This window comes from Monomorium pharaonis, chromosome 1 (assembly GCF_013373865.1).
Source record: "Monomorium pharaonis isolate MP-MQ-018 chromosome 1, ASM1337386v2, whole genome shotgun sequence".
NCBI classification, from domain to species: domain Eukaryota; kingdom Metazoa; phylum Arthropoda; class Insecta; order Hymenoptera; family Formicidae; genus Monomorium; species Monomorium pharaonis.
Genome location: NC_050467.1, coordinates 5,835,637 through 5,854,380, shown reverse-complemented (window position 1 = coordinate 5,854,380; position 18,744 = coordinate 5,835,637). Strand labels below are relative to the sequence as shown.

At 36.9% G+C, this 18,744-nt stretch overlaps 2 protein-coding genes across 5 annotated transcripts; one reads left to right on the top strand and one right to left on the bottom strand.

Moving 5' to 3' along the window:
* Window positions 1–1,677: 1,677 nt before the first annotated feature.
* On the bottom strand, window positions 1,678–18,725 carry LOC105828536 (4-coumarate--CoA ligase 1). 4 transcript variants are annotated; one of them, XM_036284017.1, is made up of 9 exons: window positions 18,649–18,725; window positions 7,968–8,086; window positions 5,376–5,507; window positions 5,060–5,267; window positions 4,266–4,765; window positions 2,989–3,166; window positions 2,390–2,611; window positions 2,063–2,292; window positions 1,678–1,950 (listed from the first exon to the last, which is right to left on the bottom strand). In XM_036284017.1, the coding sequence occupies exons 2-9, from the start codon at window positions 8,001–8,003 to the stop codon at window positions 1,798–1,800; spliced, it is 1,659 nt and encodes a 552-aa protein (XP_036139910.1). In that variant the 5' UTR covers window positions 8,004–8,086; window positions 18,649–18,725; the 3' UTR covers window positions 1,678–1,797. The 4 variants fall into 4 exon arrangements, with proteins under 4 accessions (XP_036139910.1, XP_036139913.1, XP_036139921.1 ...); XM_036284020.1 differs by lacking the exon at window positions 18,649–18,725 and adding an exon at window positions 18,533–18,612; XM_036284028.1 differs by lacking the exon at window positions 18,649–18,725 and adding an exon at window positions 8,913–9,054.
* On the top strand, window positions 10,001–15,268 carry LOC118644815. The gene has a single exon (XM_036284431.1). It carries the CDS (start codon window positions 10,001–10,003, stop codon window positions 15,266–15,268), a length of 5,268 nt encoding a protein of 1,755 aa, XP_036140324.1.
* Window positions 18,726–18,744: the final 19 nt, after the last annotated feature.

Sequence of the window (18,744 nt, the reverse complement as noted above, 5' to 3'; positions counted from 1 at the left end):
TTTCAATTCTTCAAAATAAGCTAGTATTAATTACCAATTATATATTCATATTTTACTATTTACCTATTTACTATAGTATCTTATTGTTCAAAGAAGACTTAAATTATAGAATGTATGATATCGTATTGTATCATCTTTTCGATACCATATCACATTATGCAACAAATTACATGATATCACACTTATCTTTCATTTTAATTATGAAATAACTGACCTAAATAATATCTAATAACATACAAAATCCTTATAGAACAGTAAAATTAAAATAATATAATTGTTTATGTTTTAAATTTGCTAATAACATCTAGTTTTTTTATTAAGTACTTTTGACACATGGATTGAAACAAAAAGTTACTAATATTGCAAATAAAATAAAATTATTTCTGAATTCAAGAAAATATTTCTGCAATAATTTGAGAAATACTGGGACTATACTAGGACTATTAGGTAATATGTACAAATTGTGTTTTAATTAGCGCAATTTTTTAATATAATTATTTTTTTAAAAGAGGATTGTAATTTTGAATTTTATTTTTCTCTTTAATTAAAGATACTAAGGTTTTATTTCTATAAATTAGATACATAATAATCATTTTTCGAAGAATGCACACACTTAGTTTTTTCACATAACAATTTATGATAATGCTCTTTATGCAACATTTCCACAAATTTTGAAGAACGAGAAAATAAAGAAAGCTCTATTCTAACAAAATATAATTCTAAATGTTTAAGTTGTAAAAATAAGTAAATTAAGTTATCGATATTTTAGAATACATCTTGAATAAACAGCCTTTCAAAAACGTAAATACATATATCTTATCAGACATATATTCATCAGTTAAAAAATTCTGATGATATGATAAATCAGTGTCACTTAACAAACACCAAATAAAAATTATTTAACTGTAATGTAATTTTGGGCAATTTTAATGCGCGATGAATTGGAAAATCCAACTTTGTTAGATAGAGAATAATAAGTATAAATATTTAAAAAAAACAGTTAAAAATTTAACCATTTGCTGGCCTATATGTTCCAAGAAAGTATTATGTGTAGAAAACTATCCTCAGTGAGGCGCCCTCACAGAAAAATATATCATAAAATATATCTTGAAAATACCTGTATTGAAAATAACTGTTGCAAGACACGGTCAAGATATCTTAAGATTGTTTCTGAGATATATCTAAGATAATAAAAAGTATTGATAATTTCTTAAATATGATATTTGATTTTTATTGTATAATTTTAACTTTAATTCGTGTAATAAAAATAGTCTAAAATTTATTTTAAGATATGTTATATAAATTATCTTACTGGCTACGAAATATATCTCAAAACAAACAAAAAATGTATGTAAATAAAATAAAAAGTTTATCTGTCATATCGATCATATTATATACAAATATACCAGAGATTTTTTTACAGACAATACGTGATCAAGTAATGATGCAAGTAATGATGATCCTGCAGAATTCTATGAATATCTGATAATAAAATATCTCGAAATTGATTTAAAATTGAGAACACAAAGATCTGATTACATCTCATATATTTTGCTGTATGGATATCATGTTCGATTAAGTGTAAACGTTAAAAATAAAAAGGTGCTTTTTTCGTGGTAAAAAAACGAACGAGATTGTACGGGATAGATTAGTCTTAGCGTAGAACATAGAAAAATGTTTAAATGGAACGTTGCCTTTTTTATTTTTTTGTCATCATTTTTTGCGTTTATCATTTACGTACGTATGATTTACGTACTTACATTTATAGTATTTTAATAATATAATTCAGGACAATTTCTAATAATTCGTAAACATACTTTGTAACTGTCTCTTTACGATTTTGCCGGTAAGTGTATGCGGAAGTTCATCCACAAACTTGACACCAGCCCGGAGTCTGCAATAATCGGGCAAACTTTTTTCCACTAACTCGATAAGTTCTTGTTCTGTTACCTGTAAAACGGATTATTTAATAAATAAATATACTGTTACATAAATCTAATAAAAAGTTATTGTATTACGTGTTTTATATTTGATGCAATTAAACATTGATCGTGATACTTACCGTTTTACCTGGCACCACAGAAACAACAGCCATAGGACGTTCTCCATCGACTTCATGAGGCATTCCTATTACCGCCACTTCGAATACCGCGGGATGATTCTCTAAAACAGTTTCAATTTCCGTGGGCAAAACATTAATTGATCTAAAAAGAATGAAATCTGATATTCGACCAACAACGAAGAGTTCTCCATCATTGTCATAGTATCCCAAATCGCCGGTGCATAACCAACCTGAAACGTTTCATTTATTATGTCTCTGTTGCAGTTTTGCTCATTTAAATGTTAACATTGCTAATTAAAAATTTCGTGGAGTATCTAAGTTGTGTACCGTCTGAATCGAAAGTTTTTTTAGTTGCTTCAGGATTCTTATAGTAACCAATCATTACGAAAGGTGCTTTAACACGTATTTCTCCAATTTTGTTAACCCCCAAGACACTTTCAGTTTTTGTATCTGTTATTTTTATTTGGACATTATACGTAGGAAAACCAACAGATCCCGGTTTACTATATTTATTTTGGTTAACAATTGCACCTCCTGAATCGGTGGATCCTTGCACAAAGCATTAACAATATTATATAATATCACTAAGAATATAACATAAAATTAATATTTTAATTAACGAATAAATTAAAACATGTCTGATTATATATTTTAATAAAAATTTAAGCAGAAAATTTTGTTTTCTTAAACTTTTTAAAAAAATTTAACATATTTATTATTGCACATGCATGCTTAAAATATTAACATCTATTATTTAATTAATTATTACAATTAATTATGGAACATAAAGTAATTACAGAACTAATTAAATATCTTCTAAAGAACTATTTAAATATAAATTTTAGTATGACTAATTTAAAGATAAAAAAATTTATTCAAAAAGAAATTAATCAGTAACTTTTCTTAAATTTAATTTGATAACTTACCATAACAGTTAAAAATTAAAACATGTGGAATTTTTTTTGTCAATGTTTCTTGCTGTTGCTTCGAGAAGAAAGCACCGGTGCTAATAATAACTTTTAATGTCGGTAATCGATATTTTTCTAACACATCTGTTTTTATTAACTGGATTAGAATGAATGGATCGACAGCGAAAAACGTTACCTAAAAGTTACCAAGTCAAATATAATAGAGAAGATAGTGTTACGGTTTTTATAGATATTATGATCATTTGTAATCAGATGTTTTATATGATCATTTGTAATCACTTGTTATCAGATGAAGAATTCTAGTAATTACTTATGGATTTATTAAGACTGCATTCCGATATTTACTGCCAGTACTGAAATATGTAGTTTACGTCACTGAAGATTTTCAGTACTGGCAGTGAATATCAGAACACAGCCTTAGTAGCCGGCAGTTATGCAGTGTTAATATTAGAACAACGAATATTTGTTACAAGGGATTTTTTAAGCATTTTAAGTTTTGTTTTTAATATACAATATTTTAACATTAAATTGTACATATTTTTTTAATTTTTTAGAAATTTGGGTCTATTTTTATACGAATAAAGATACACTTGAATACTTTGTGTTTAACGTTTTATTCGACTACAAATCTTTCGAGTTATACAAAGTTAAACAATAGCATGGATATTTGCTAATGTATTAGTTCCCTAAGCGTGCTAATGTCTTAACAGTTCTAAGACGTACCCTTATTAAAAGTTATTATATCAAAAGTTATTTAATAAATTAATTGTATTCTATCGTTTATTCGTAATTTACAAATACATACATGTATTATAATACAATTTTCATTGCTGCCTAAATGTGTATTGAAGAGATTAGTGTGATTACGTATAGTTTCATATATTCTGCAATATTTTCTTCTTATTTTATTAAATATAGTTTTAATAAAACTATATTTTAAAAATCAATTTTTAATTGAATGACCACGTTTTCACTCTTGTTTGTTAGATCTTTTATACGATGTTGACACATTTTTTTAAGAAACATTTTTAATTAATAACATTTTATTTAGATATCTTATAATTTTGAGACTGTTGTCTAGAATTAATTGAACAACATATGGTAAACGTCAATTTTTCAGTTTAAAATATTAATTATTAACAATGTTATTGTATAAAAAGTAACTGAAAAACACAATATCACATACTCCATTAATTATTAAAATCAAATTCTACGACTCTATTTCCTTCCAAATTAAATACTTAAAACTTTACTTGAAAATTCTTTTTACTTACCCGATATTTCTCGATAAAACTGCAATATTTACTACATGCATCATCAACGTCGTCTGTGTCATAGTCAGGCACAACAATTCTGGTAGAATATGCCAGAATAGCTCTAAAAGCGAGCAAAACGCCATAGTGCCAACGTAGTGTTGGTGTAAATAAGCAAATGTGTCCGTTCATTTTAGTAAATCTTGCAACAAACAGACGATTGTGCATCGAAAAATGCGATATCTCAGTAGCCTTTGGCATACCCGTAGTACCTGAAGAATGAATAATAAGACAAACTTCATCCGGATTGCTGATTGGAGTACAGTTAAATTCGGCAATCTCGCGACTATCATGTCCTTTTAAAATATCATCTAATGATTCATATCCATCTAGATTGCCAAGAACCACTATTTTTACATCCATTTTTAGTTCCTTTGCTGCTTCTGTTAGATTCGCGGCTGATAATGGGATCGTAAAAATGATGGTTGGTGATGTTAGAGAGAGAAAGTATCGTGCCGTTGCTGAAATACAAATAAATAATTGTGACTAAAAAATATTTAAAAGTTATGCTATATCAATTTCTTGTTTAATTTCTTAAATTGCATTCTTCTTTATAAACTGTAAACTTCGTGATTAAAACAATTACATAAAATACATTTCACAGTATGTATTTTACAATATTATGTGTAAGTTTTAATTTAAGTATAAAATAAGCATAATTCAATACATATACTCTCATAAAATGTTATTCTTTAGGGTATAGTTATTATAACATTAATAATAACAAATTAACAAGAATAAGCGGTATTACATACTTAAGGACAGTTCATGATCCCACGTATTGCATTTTCCGTTTAGATATATAACGCCCAACAATACCATAATCGCACCTAAATTATTATCAGTACATAGACCAATTATGTCACCTGCTTTCACGCCTTGTTTTTTCAGCCAAAGTGCACATTTAATACTACGTTCACTCATTTCGGCATATGTGTTTTTTTTATCCGTAAGAGCATCTATCTGTAGACTCACACATATGTTGATCATTTATGATAGTTATATAATGCAATAAAAGAATTAAAAAATATCAAATTATATATTAAAAGATATTGTTTATTTTTAATATACCTGGCCGATAAAATCAGGCTTGCTTTTTAAGATTTTTAAAATCGTTTCAGCAATGTTGACAGATTCTTTATGTATTGGATATTCTGGTCCTAATAAGATATTATCATTGATGTTTTTAAATTTTGCTTGGACCTTTATTATAAAATAATTCGTTAGGTAATTATTAGTAAGACATAATAATAATAGTTTAAATAATTTAAAACTTTTTAAAACTATAAAGTACGGAACATATAAATAAAATGCAAATTATAATATTGACATATGTCATAACAACAAGTATATCGGACAATTATTGTATATAAGTCAAACGGAAGTTATTTCTTAAATAAGATTTATCCATTTTTAAACTAGTATAATTACTGTATTTTCCATATTTAAACAATTTTTTGATAAAAATCTTATTACCAAAAATGATAATATTTTTTTAGTTTGTATTGCTGTAGTTTTGTAATTTAGTTTTATAATTTTGCTTATTACTTCTACCCTTATGTGGGTGTTAAAATTATTGTTATTAAATTAATCTTATTCTACGGTAAGTCCTGTTTTTATATTGAGAACACGTTAAATTTAAGACATTTTTATTACATATTTTTCAAGTTTAAATTTACTACTGTGATAAAAAAATAAGATGAATTTTTCATATAAACTTTGCGAATACTATAAAATCATAAAATTATTTTTTTGTAGATTAGTAGTACTATCTTTGACATCTATGCAGAATTTCATGTCAATATATTCAATTGCTGTAGAGCTACACGTGTGTTTGTAAACAAAAGTGTTTTTGTATACAAAAGTGAGTTTTTCGATTTTTACTATGTCTGATCTGATTTTGTTGAGCAAAAAATTTGCATTAAAGGCTGACACCAACAAAGCTATGGGCCATGGATTTATTTTTTTGCCAGTAAAATTTGCATGGAAACTTGGTATGGAATGAAAGATCTCATCGTCCTCATTACAACGATGTATATCATTAGTGGTACCGGCTTGTCGTTCCAGAAAAAATGGACTTTTTGTAAAAATAATAACTGTATTGATGGGATGGGGTAAAAAAAATAAATGTTAAATAAATAAATATCAAATAAATGTTTTTTTTTGCGTCCAAATGTAATTGCAACTGTTTCTGATTACAATTGATCCGGTGTCCAATAGATTTTTTAAAAGTTTTTTACAGCTTGAACTATATTGCAGTTTGATCTAGAAACCCGCCCCTAGGGCCCCAAAAAGTTGAATATTCATTTTTGAGCATATAACATATCAAATATGACTGCTAGAACCATAAACATAGTAAGATTCTCCTTATCAATCGACGCGAGGAGATGAGGAAAAGTGCTCCCCACTTCTCCGGCATTAAAAAGAGAAAGAAGGTCTTCTTATATTTTTGCTCTTTCTTTTCGTATGCATCAACGCTTATACAGTGGATGCCCGGTCTATACTTACTATGTCTATGGCTGGAACAAATTATAATCCATTTAGTGAACCGAAATTGCTGTCTTTGTCGTAGCGCCACTTGTCGGACTTGGAACACAAAAGGTCCATTTTCTCTGGAACGACAAGCCAGTATCACTAATGATATACATCGTTGTAATCAGGACGATGAGATCTTTTATTCCATACCAAATTTGCATGCAAATTTTACTGGCAAAAAAATGGGTCCATTGTTGGCGTCGGCCTTTTGTTTGCGGAATAAATATTCTACCGCGGAAACGTTGAGGATGTTGCAGGAGGCCTTTGGTGATAAAGCTATGTCGCAAAAAAATGTTTACAAATGGTACAAAGACTTGAAAGAAGGCCGAGAACGAGTTCAAGACGAACAGCGCCCCGGACGACCATCAATATCTACCGATGAAAGCCACGTCAAGAAAATGAAAGATTTGGTGCTCGAAAATCGTCGATTGACAATTAGAGATCTTGCTGATGCTGCGGGCATTTCATTTAGATCAACACAAACCATTTAAAAAAATATTTTGTGCCTCAAACGCGTCAAATATCAATTGGTTCCAAAAACACTCAATTTTTTAGAAAAAAAGCGTCGCGTTGACATATGTGAAACAATGATTTCTGACTACCAGGACGTCATGAAACGCATCATTACGGGAGATGAGACTTGGATTTATGCATACGACCCGGAAACAAAATTTAATGCAAATTCTTTGCTCAACAAAATCAGACATAGTAAAAATAAAAAAACTCACTTTTATATATTTACAAAAACATGTGTAGCTCTGCAGCAATTGAATATATTGACATCAAACTCTGCATAGATGTCAAAGATAGTACTACCAACCCACAAAAAAATAATTTTATGATTCTATAGTACCGCGAAGTTTAAATAAAAAATTTACCTTATTTTTTTATTACAGTAGTATATTAGTATTATGATGAACTAGTGCTTATCTTCTATTATTTCCAATTTCTATTGAACGTATATATATTTTTAATTTTTTAAATGTAAATATTAAAAGTAGAAAGTATGAATATAAAATAAATAGTAATGTTATAATTAGAAATAGCAGGAATTTATAAATAGGAAAAATAGTATAATAATGACATTACGAAGTTTCATTATATTTGAAATAATTAGAATTAGTATACCTTATTTTTATTAGTAGTTGAGTTTGGTTCACACATTTTTACACATAAATTATATAATGACCTTTATTAAATACTTCTCACGATTGCCAAGTGATCACTGACAAGTTATTGAAAAGTCACTGAAAATCATTGAAACTTAAGATAATTTGTGAGTTTTATCATGGACAGATAAATAACGTAAAGTCAGAAGAAGCTGCTGTACACAAATATCTCTTTAGAAAAAAATTACTATTAAAATCGTGGAGTAGAGGTATCTTTGTTGGGAGGAAATAACTTTCTGGAGAAAGATCTAGAAAGCACTTTACAATTGTAAAGAGATAAATCGCGTAATATATGCAGAAGAGACTCACGTTATCAATATATTTTACCGTCTATCTTTATAAATTATTTTATTACTACACGTTATTACACAATCTCAAAAAATTTAAATTATTTTATCTAAATGCATAGTTATATGTATATTTTTTTATGCATATTTAAAAGTTTAAAAAGTAATAACATTATTTTAATATTTAACTAATATAGTTAACTTTTATTATTATATAAACTATATCGAACAATACCAAATATTACAATAAGATTACAGGTACGTTACAATCTTACATATGTTATTGACAATGAGTATATTATTAGTATATCCCATTAAACTTACAATATAATTTTTTATTTAATATTGTAAAAGATTAATAAAATATTATTTTAATATTTCAGAAACCTTACGCGTAATTATATCATTTTTCTAATATTTAATAAGTATATTTTTATATTTCTATAATGTTTTATTCATTGAAAATTGTATTGAAATTAAATTAAAACATTAAATAAATATTAAATACTGTATAATTTAAAAATATTAAATATAAAAAATATAAAAAATATTTAATTACATTCATATGAATGTCATGTCGATATAGGCCACGTGGATGCAACATGAAATCCACTTACCTGTTTTCATTGAGCGTGTTTGTTAATATCTTTTTTTCGTAAAATTTATGCATGGCAACATGTGATCTATATTTGTCATATACACTGAGAAAAATGGTTTTATTATAATAATAAAACGGTTCTGGTTGAGCGTATTCTTATTAAACTGTTTGGAATTCGAGATTCGGGGAGAATATTCGAGTTCTACAACATATGATTTCCATCATCTTTTGTTTATCGTTGGTAAAGCGTCGTGCCAGTGGAGTGCGATCGTATACCAATATTTCGATTGTTGCGAGCCGTGATGCTCGAGCTCCGCGGACGCGTCGGCGCTGCATGATCGAGTCGTGATCGTGGGATGCTGCATGTATTTCCTACATGCTACACTCCCTCCTGTTATGAGGGAGAGTCTTTGGAGCGATCGCTTGCTGAGCGACGTTCAGAATGTTTTCTGCAAACGCTCTCGCCTCTCAAACTTTCGCTCTCGTTTTTTCTCGATCGTGCGGCTCGCCGTTCGACGTGTCGTTAAGGAACACTGATCACTCGCCTGATCATTAGTGCGGGTTAATCGCTTTGTTTGTGACGTTTAATGTGTGACGCAAAGATTAGGAGGATCGACGGGTGATTCGCTCGCGAGAGTACGTACGCTTCGCGGATCTCAGTGCGGCGCCCTCGGTCAAGATCTCCGATCCGACGGGGCGTACCGGCTTACGCTCGGCCAGATCTCCGTCGCGCCGACGAACAGCATTTCGATAACGTATTCACCACGAAGATCTCCGCACGTCTAGTTACTCCGTCGCTCCTCCGGGTCTGCGCAACGTTAATTATATGGTGGAATTGATGTGTGAATCAAACAAATACATTTTCTTGTCAGTACAAGTCTGAGTAATCTGTCAATTATTTCTCTGTGCACTCGCCCAGTCCTCCAGCGGATTCACGGATTCGCGTAACGAGCACTCCGCGCTCATTACTGAGCGGTGCCGGCATCTCGCGCTATCGATCGCATTCGCTCGATTCTCGCGCGAACATAGTTTTGGTCCTTCGAGCCGGATCGCGAGTGTTGGTGGAGGATAACACATTACTTCAGGGACTTGATCATCAATTTCATCATGTCAGAAGCCTTATCAGGTCAACTGATGCGACAGCATTCAATTGAGCGGGCATTGGAAAACTTCAAAAAGATTGGCCGCAATAATCTAACGCCGGCGAAGATTCGGTCACGGGCCGCTTCTCTCAAGGATCTCTGGCGCGCTTACCAGGATGGTCACGTCACCTTAACGCAGGTGATTCCGGTTCCCACTCAGGCAACACTGGACTACTTCTCCAAGACTCAATTTGATAAAACTGAAGAAGTGTACAATGCCACCCTGGATTACATGATGGACTGCTTGGAGGATCTCGAACCTGTCGTGAGTCAACACAATCAGTCGAATGAAACTGTCCATTCGATTCATGACGCATCCTCTCTTTCGTTGATGCATCTGCCGTCTATTGATATGCCGCCCTTCGACGGAAACTACGCCGACTGGGAAACGTTTCGCGATCGCTTCACTTCCCTCATTATTCAAAATAAAGATTTAACGGATTTTAGTCGCATGCATTTTCTCGCGTCAGCATTAAAAGGCCGCGCAAGGGAATCTATCGCGAGTCTAGCCATAACTGCGAACAATTTCAAGATTGCGTGGCGAACGCTGTCGGGACGATACGAAAGTAAGCGACGACTCCTTTCGTTCCATCTATCCGCGCTACTCGATTTACCCCCTGTAACTCGGGAATCCGCAACAGAACTACAGCTCTTATGTGACAAGGTCAACATCGCCATCTCTTCGTTACAAAAATTAGACCGAACCCCGAGTGAGTTGTGGGATGACTTTCTTGTGTACTTAACGTCAAAAAAATTGGATTCGAACACACGGAAAGCATGGACGCTTCACACGAATCAAGCAGCTTCACCATCTACATTCGAGGTATTAAGTCGATTCCTCGACTCTCGCATTCGCGCTTTAGAGGAGTGTCAACAAAATCCTAACTCGAAAGCAACAACAAAATCTGCATCGTCGGCGCGCGTTCATGTTGCGACGGCATCCGACAGCGCTACGTTGACTTGTCCGTTGTGCAAGTCTCGTCATTTCATAAATGCCTGTCCACAGTTTACCGCAAAAAATGCTTGTCAGCGTCGCGAACTCGTAAAGCGGTTTAAGCGTTGTTTCAATTGTCTAAGCACTCGCCACTCTGCGTCGGAATGTCCTAGCAAGTACAGTTGTCGGTTATGTGACAAAAAACATCATACGACGTTACATATCGAATCTGAAACGAGCTCTGGTCCAGCAACAGTTACGTCGCAAACGGCGCAAGCATCTCCATCCGTCGAGCACGCGGATGAAATTAATTCTTTGCTCACCTCCGCGAAACCGGGCATGACCGCTCAGGTGCTTTTAGCTACCGCTTGGGTCAACCTCAAAGTTGCTTCCGGTCGATCTGCGACGGTAAGGGCCTTGCTCGACCAGGGCTCTGAAGCCACGTTCATATCCGAGAACGTAGCGCAACTGTTGCGCGCGAAGCGCATTCGAATGCCGGTCTCGATTTCTGCCGTCGGCGGAACTCGCGTTGGTACGGTTCAACATGCCGCCTCTGTTATTATATCTCCTCGCGTCTCTAATACTCCGGCTCTCGAAACGACGGCACTCATTCTCCCCTCGCTAACGTCTTACGCTCCGAAACGTGTGTCTGAACCGTATTGTCTGGCGCACCTCGCTGATCTGTCATGGGCTGATTCGAAGCCAACAAGCTCCGATCCGATTCAAATCATTATCGGCGCCGATCTTTATGGCGATATCATTCAGGCGGGCGTTCGCAAGGGGAAAACTGGCCAGCCGTTTGCGCAAAACTCTATTTTTGGCTGGATTATTTCCGGGCCTCTCGAAACAACGTCTGTCGCGTCGCGATATACCGACTATTTCTCTGCGAATTCGCGAAATTCCGCTCATCTAACCGTTCATCATTGCTCCTCTTTAGATTCTCTCGCCGGCGAGATTAAACGATTCTGGGAGATCGAGGAAGTTCCTCGATCCCCATCGCTAACGCCACAGGAAGATATTTGCGAGTCTCACTTTCGCGCCACGCATTCACGTCAACAGGACGGCCGATATATCGTTCGGTTGCCTTTTAAAAGAGATCCTCCCATTGAAATCGGTAGTTCACGGCGCTCTGCCGAACGTCTGTACAATACATTGCTACGTCGTTTTCGTTTGCACCCGGAATTAGAAAAGGAATACGATAAATTCATGCGTGAGTACGAACAGCTCGGCCATATGCGACGGGCGTTACCCCCTCTCGACTCACTTCAGCAGCACGTTCACATCCCTCATCATCCAGTCATTCGGGAGGATAGCGCTACAACGCGCCTGCGCGTCGTGTTCAACGCGTCGTGTGTCACGTCAAACGGATCGTCATTAAACGATCACTTACTCGCTGGTCCGAAACTGCAGGCGGATCTACCCACTATATTATTACAATGGCGTCATTTCAAATTTGTTTGCACGGCTGATATCGCAAAAATGTATCGACAAATCTTGGTCGACCAACGAGATGTTGACTACCAGCGTGTTATCTGGAAAGGAGAACAGAACGAGCCTGTCGAGTATCAGCTGCTTACCGTCACCTACGGAATGACGTGCGCTCCTTTTCTCGCGCTTCGCGTGCTTCAAAAATTAATCGACGACGACGGACAGCGATTTCCGCTCGCAATCCCGATCCTGCGTGGTCAAATCTATGTCGACGACGTCCTGTTCGGCGGTGACGATATTGAGTTCGTTCGGCAATCTCGCGATCATCTTGTCGGTCTACTGCGTTCCGGCAAATTCGAGTTGCGCAAATGGGCCAGCAATTCCCAGGAATTGCTTGACGACATTGATCCGTCGGATCACGGCTTGGCGTGTAACAAACAGATCGCAGCCGACGACAGAGTCAAAGTTCTTGGCATTGTCTGGAACCCGGTTCGCGATATTTTTCAAGTAAAGGTATCTCTCCTTACGGTCATCCCTCGAAGCAAACGGTCAATTCTTTCAACCATTGCAAAACTTTACGATCCATTAGGCTGGGTTACTCCGGCTACAATTTCGGCTAAAATATATATGCAACAGCTATGGCGCCTACACATAACCTGGGATGAGGACATTCCTGAGCCTCTTCTCAGCAAATGGATATCAATCTACTCCAAACTTTCTTTCCTAAACGACCTTCAACTATCCCGGTGGACGGGCGTTCATTCGAACATCTCATATGTCGAATTACACGGTTTTGCCGATGCATCCACCCTCGCTTACGCGGCTTCCGTGTATTTGAGGGTTATTTCCGATTATGGGAGCGTCACCATCTCATTGCTTGCCGGCAAATCAAAGGTAGCTCCCCTTGCCCCCCTCACCGTCCCTCGCCTTGAGCTGTCCGCGGCGTTACTTCTCACTCGCCTCATGACCTTCGTGTTAAAGTCTCTCGCGATGCCATCCGTTCCATGCGTTTGTTGGACGGACTCAACGATCGTGTTGACGTGGGTACGCGCTCATCCATCGCGTTGGAAAACGTTTGTCGCCAACCGAGTAAACGCGATTCAAAGTCAGCTGCCTGATGCCGAGTGGCATCACGTGCCGACTTCGGATAACCCCGCGGACTGTGCGTCGCGAGGGCTGCCCGGTGACGAACTGATCCGTCATGACCTGTGGTGGCAAGGACCTTCCTGGTTACGAGCTCCAAGAGAGGACTGGCCTTCCGAGCCTACCTCCCAGACCATGGATGCTGGTATTGAGGAAAGAATTGTTGCTTTACATTCTGAAACGTCTGCTAGCTGGGATCTTGCTACTCGATACTCGTCATGGCCACGATTGGTTCGCATTACGGCATATCTCTTCAGATTTCTAAAGGCTTGTCGACGCTCTAATGTCGATCCGCCTCCCCTCTCCTCTCCGAATAAATCTCTTTCCTGCCTCGAATTCCGCTCAGCCAAGACATTTTGGCTCAAATGCATACAAGCCGAACTTTTTTCAGATGAGATTAGCTCGTTAAGTAAAGGGAATCAAATCTCTCCAAAAAATAAATTAACCGCTCTGCGGCCTTTCCTCGATCGTGACGGGGTGCTCCGCGTGGGGGGCCGTCTTCGCCAGGCTCCGCTCCCATATACTGTGAAACATCCCGTGTTACTCGCATCTCACCATCTGGTGCATCTCATCGTCCTGCAAGCTCATTCGCGGGTTTTACACGGGGGCTTGCAGCTCACTCTGAGCACCCTCCGCCATGATTTCTGGATCATTCGCGCTCGAAGTCTGGTCAAGGCTGTAATCCATAAATGTATCGTATGCTGTCGGGAGCGGGCCGCGATTCCCGTGCAGCTAATGGGAGACCTTCCCCCCATGCGCGTCTCGGTACCTTCTCGTCCCTTTTCTCACTGTGGCGTTGATTATGCCGGGCCGATCAAAGTGCGTTCGGCAACCGGTCGCGGTATAACGGCGAGAAAAGCTTATATCGCTTTATTTATCTGTTTGGCCACGCGAGCTATCCATTTAGAGTTGGTCGGGGATTACTCGACTCCGGCATTTCTCAATGCATATTTGCGATTCTGTTCTCGCCGTGGTCTCCCGTCTGATATGTACTCGGACAATGGAACGACATTCGTGGGCGCTGAGAGAGAGCTTCGATCCGCTTATCAATCTGCTATGCGCGACCCCAATTTTCAAAATAAAATCGCGACTGATGGTGTTTCCTGGCACTTCATTCCTCCGTCTGCACCGCATTTCGGCGGAATGTGGGAAGCGGGCGTCCGCAGCGTGAAGCACCATCTGCGTCGCATTTTAGGTGAACACACTCTCTCCTTCGAAGAGTTCACCACTCTTTTATGTAAAATCGAGGCATGTCTGAACTCGCGTCCAGTCGCTCCATTGTCCGATTCCTACGACGATTATGAGATCCTCACTCCGGGGCATTTTCTAATAGGCTCCGCTCTGACCGTCCCGCCTGAACCTTCGCTGTTGCATCTGAGGGAAAATCGATTGTCTCGATGGCAGCTCGTTCGTCACATAACCGAGCGTTTCTGGAGGGTATGGACAAGCGATTACCTCAACACTCTGCAGCAGCGAGGCAAATGGCGAAAGGTCCAAGCAAATATAAAAATCGGACAAATGATTCTCTTACGCAATGCGACGTTGCCCCCGTGTAAATGGGAACTCGGACGGGTCACGCAAATTCACCCTGGCCCCGACGGTTTAGTGCGCGTCGTGACCGTGAGAACCGCGACTTCGGAGTATAAGCGTCCGATTACGAAGCTATGCCTTCTACCGATCGAGAATGTGACGCCGAGCAATGACGATTGCACCGTTGGCAGTGTTTAGTTTTAGTTTAAGCTGCGCCGCTACTGTATATTCTCTGTTCGTATTACTATTAAGATTCGTTTGTTCAACTTCGCTTTCTTCTGTTCAATATGTTATGTTCGTCTCGAATTTGAATCTGTATTGTATTGCGGAGCGAATAATTAAGCATCATTTTGAAACGTGCGTTTCAAGGCGGCCGGTATGTTTGGAATTCGAGATTCGGGGAGAATATTCGAGTTCTACAACATATGATTTCCATCATCTTTTGTTTATCGTTGGTAAAGCGTCGTGCCAGTGGAGTGCGATCGTATACCAATATTTCGATTGTTGCGAGCCGTGATGCTCGAGCTCCGCGGACGCGTCGGCGCTGCATGATCGAGTCGTGATCGTGGGATGCTGCATGTATTTCCTACATGCTACACTCCCTCCTGTTATGAGGGAGAGTCTTTGGAGCGATCGCTTGCTGAGCGACGTTCAGAATGTTTTCTGCAAACGCTCTCGCCTCTCAAACTTTCGCTCTCGTTTTTTCTCGATCGTGCGGCTCGCCGTTCGACGTGTCGTTAAGGAACACTGATCACTCGCCTGATCATTAGTGCGGGTTAATCGCTTTGTTTGTGACGTTTAATGTGTGACGCAAAGATTAGGAGGATCGACGGGTGATTCGCTCGCGAGAGTACGTACGCTTCGCGGATCTCAGTGCGGCGCCCTCGGTCAAGATCTCCGATCCGACGGGGCGTACCGGCTTACGCTCGGCCAGATCTCCGTCGCGCCGACGAACAGCATTTCGATAACGTATTCACCACGAAGATCTCCGCACGTCTAGTTACTCCGTCGCTCCTCCGGGTCTGCGCAACGTTAATTATATGGTGGAATTGATGTGTGAATCAAACAAATACATTTTCTTGTCAGTACAAGTCTGAGTAATCTGTCAATTATTTCTCTGTGCACTCGCCCAGTCCTCCAGCGGATTCACGGATTCGCGTAACGAGCACTCCGCGCTCATTACTGAGCGGTGCCGGCATCTCGCGCTATCGATCGCATTCGCTCGATTCTCGCGCGAACATAAACGAAACAGAATTTCTGGTTATCATAACAAGATTTTACAGCTTATAACTACACCGTTTGGTTAACTGTACTATAAGGATTTGATTAAGTTTTTCTTGTTGGATCTACAAAACTTCTTGTTGAATCTACAAAATAATACAAAACTTCTTGTTATATTTACAAAAATAGCGATAGTGCTGGCGCCTTCGTTCTCGCAGCGCAAGTCGGTACATGCCAATCTCGCGCAAACCAACGCGGTATCGATGCGATACTAATATCACGCGGTACCCATAAGGTAGCTTTTATATTTGTTTCGTGTATCTTACAATCGTGTATTTACATTATTCTGTTCAACGGCATGGCGGACGAAAAAACGTCTTCTCTTCTGCGCGAATGGAATTTCGACAGATATATAGAGATTTTTAGAGGTTAGTAAAATATATGTAAAATATATGCAGTGTACTTTAAACCAAGATATATTGTTATTATTTTAAAAACTCTATCCGAACTCGTTTTTTAATCAAAAAATTGTGTTAACCTAATAAAACAATATAATAAGATTAACAAGAAATTTTTGTAGAGTTTTGTAAACCTAACAAAACGATGTAGTAAGATTAAAAAGAAATTCTGGTAGATTCAAACAGGATGGAATTAACCAGAATCCTCTGGTAATTCCAACTACAAAATTTGTATCGTCCATTTTCGAACAAACGGACAGGTTGAATCAACCAGAATTTCTCATAAAACAACAAAACTTTTTTTCCAGTGTAGTAATGTGTAAGTTTTACATAATATAAAAATTATCTATAAAAATATTCTACGGTTATACACACATTGTTGAGATTAGATTATCTTTACACTTGCATAAGTCGTACAGAAAGTATAAAGATGCAATTCAAAAATTGGCTAACTCAGATTCGTAAAAATTCTCCAAGATGCAATTCAAAGTTGCTAATTCCGATTCGTAACAATTATTTCTTCTAGTAATATTCTTTTTATCGGGGAATAACGTCACTAGCAATTCGACTGATAAAGTCATGAACAACCCTCTGGCACAAGCAAAAAATCCTTTGCTATAGCCAAATGTCTTGATTTTGCAATTACATTGCCACAATCGTGCAGGAACTAATTTAGACAAATTCGGAAAGGTGAGATTATGTCTGTTACATTGAACCCATATGAATTCTATTTTTAACAATATCAAATTGATAGCAACGTGTCAGCATTAATTTGTTATCAATCATTTGTTGTTGCCATGTTGCTGTTCTATCACAAACAATATAATGTATCATATTATTATTAACTGTTTCCTTTTTTAAATGTTTTTAACTGATTGCATGTATAAGTAATCATGTTGCTGAATTCATAATATGTTTTATTATAATGTCAACAAATGCATAATAATAAATGAATAATAATACATGCAATGCATTAGTTTGCTCAAAATGCTATATCACGCTTGTTTGTCTGAGACGGCTACTTAGACTTTCAAAGTTTACTGCCAGCACTAAAAATCTATAGTATACATAATTAAATGGCCTATTCTTTTCTGTTGTACTGCTGCACTAGTGCGATAAGTTAGAATAAAAAAAAAAGTTTGCCTTACTCTAACTTGTTGCACTAGTTCAGCAGTGCAATAAAAAAGAACAAGCTAAAAGATTTTCAATACTGGCAATAAAATTCAAAAGGCAGCCTTAATGTCCACGAGCCACTATGCAGCGCTGCATGACATTCCTACCTTTTTACGTTTGGTTTCCACGATTTTTACAGTGCATGTAACGTATGCTATATAGAGTATATAGAAATCGGAACACAGTTAACTTTATATGGCCAGGCATTCTTGTTCGCGCATGCATGTTTTTTTTCTCAGTGTATGCAATATTAGAATTTCAATTGTGTGTATTATAATATATTCGTGCACACTCACGCGCACACACATTATAATACATAATAACTTCTAGTGTTTTAAAAAAATTATGTTTGTATGATAATCAGTAGCATTTTTTCACAACAAATGCTTTTAATAGTTTGTTATAATTAGCCAACATATGCCTCCAGCAGTAAATAAAAAATAGTCTAATACAATCAGCTCTGTATTTTCCTTGTAAATAGCTTGCTCATGATAAACGCCTCTGGTATTTTCTTACTAATAACTAGTTTACGATGAACGCCTCTGGCACTACTACTACTACTTCCACTATTACTTAACTTAAAAATAAAGTAAAGATTAATAAATTTTACCTGTAATCTCGTTGCAATAATCTTATATGCTTATCCTTTTTTACGAATACAGATTAGGAATATAACGTAAAACTACAAAATTTACAATTAAAACAAAGTTACAGTTGCAAACTTACAAGTCTATTCCAACACAGCGCGCAAAAGTCGTGAGTCACGAGCCGAATGCACTGCACTTGGTTTTTACCTCTCCGCCCGCCGTTGTTGTTTAGATA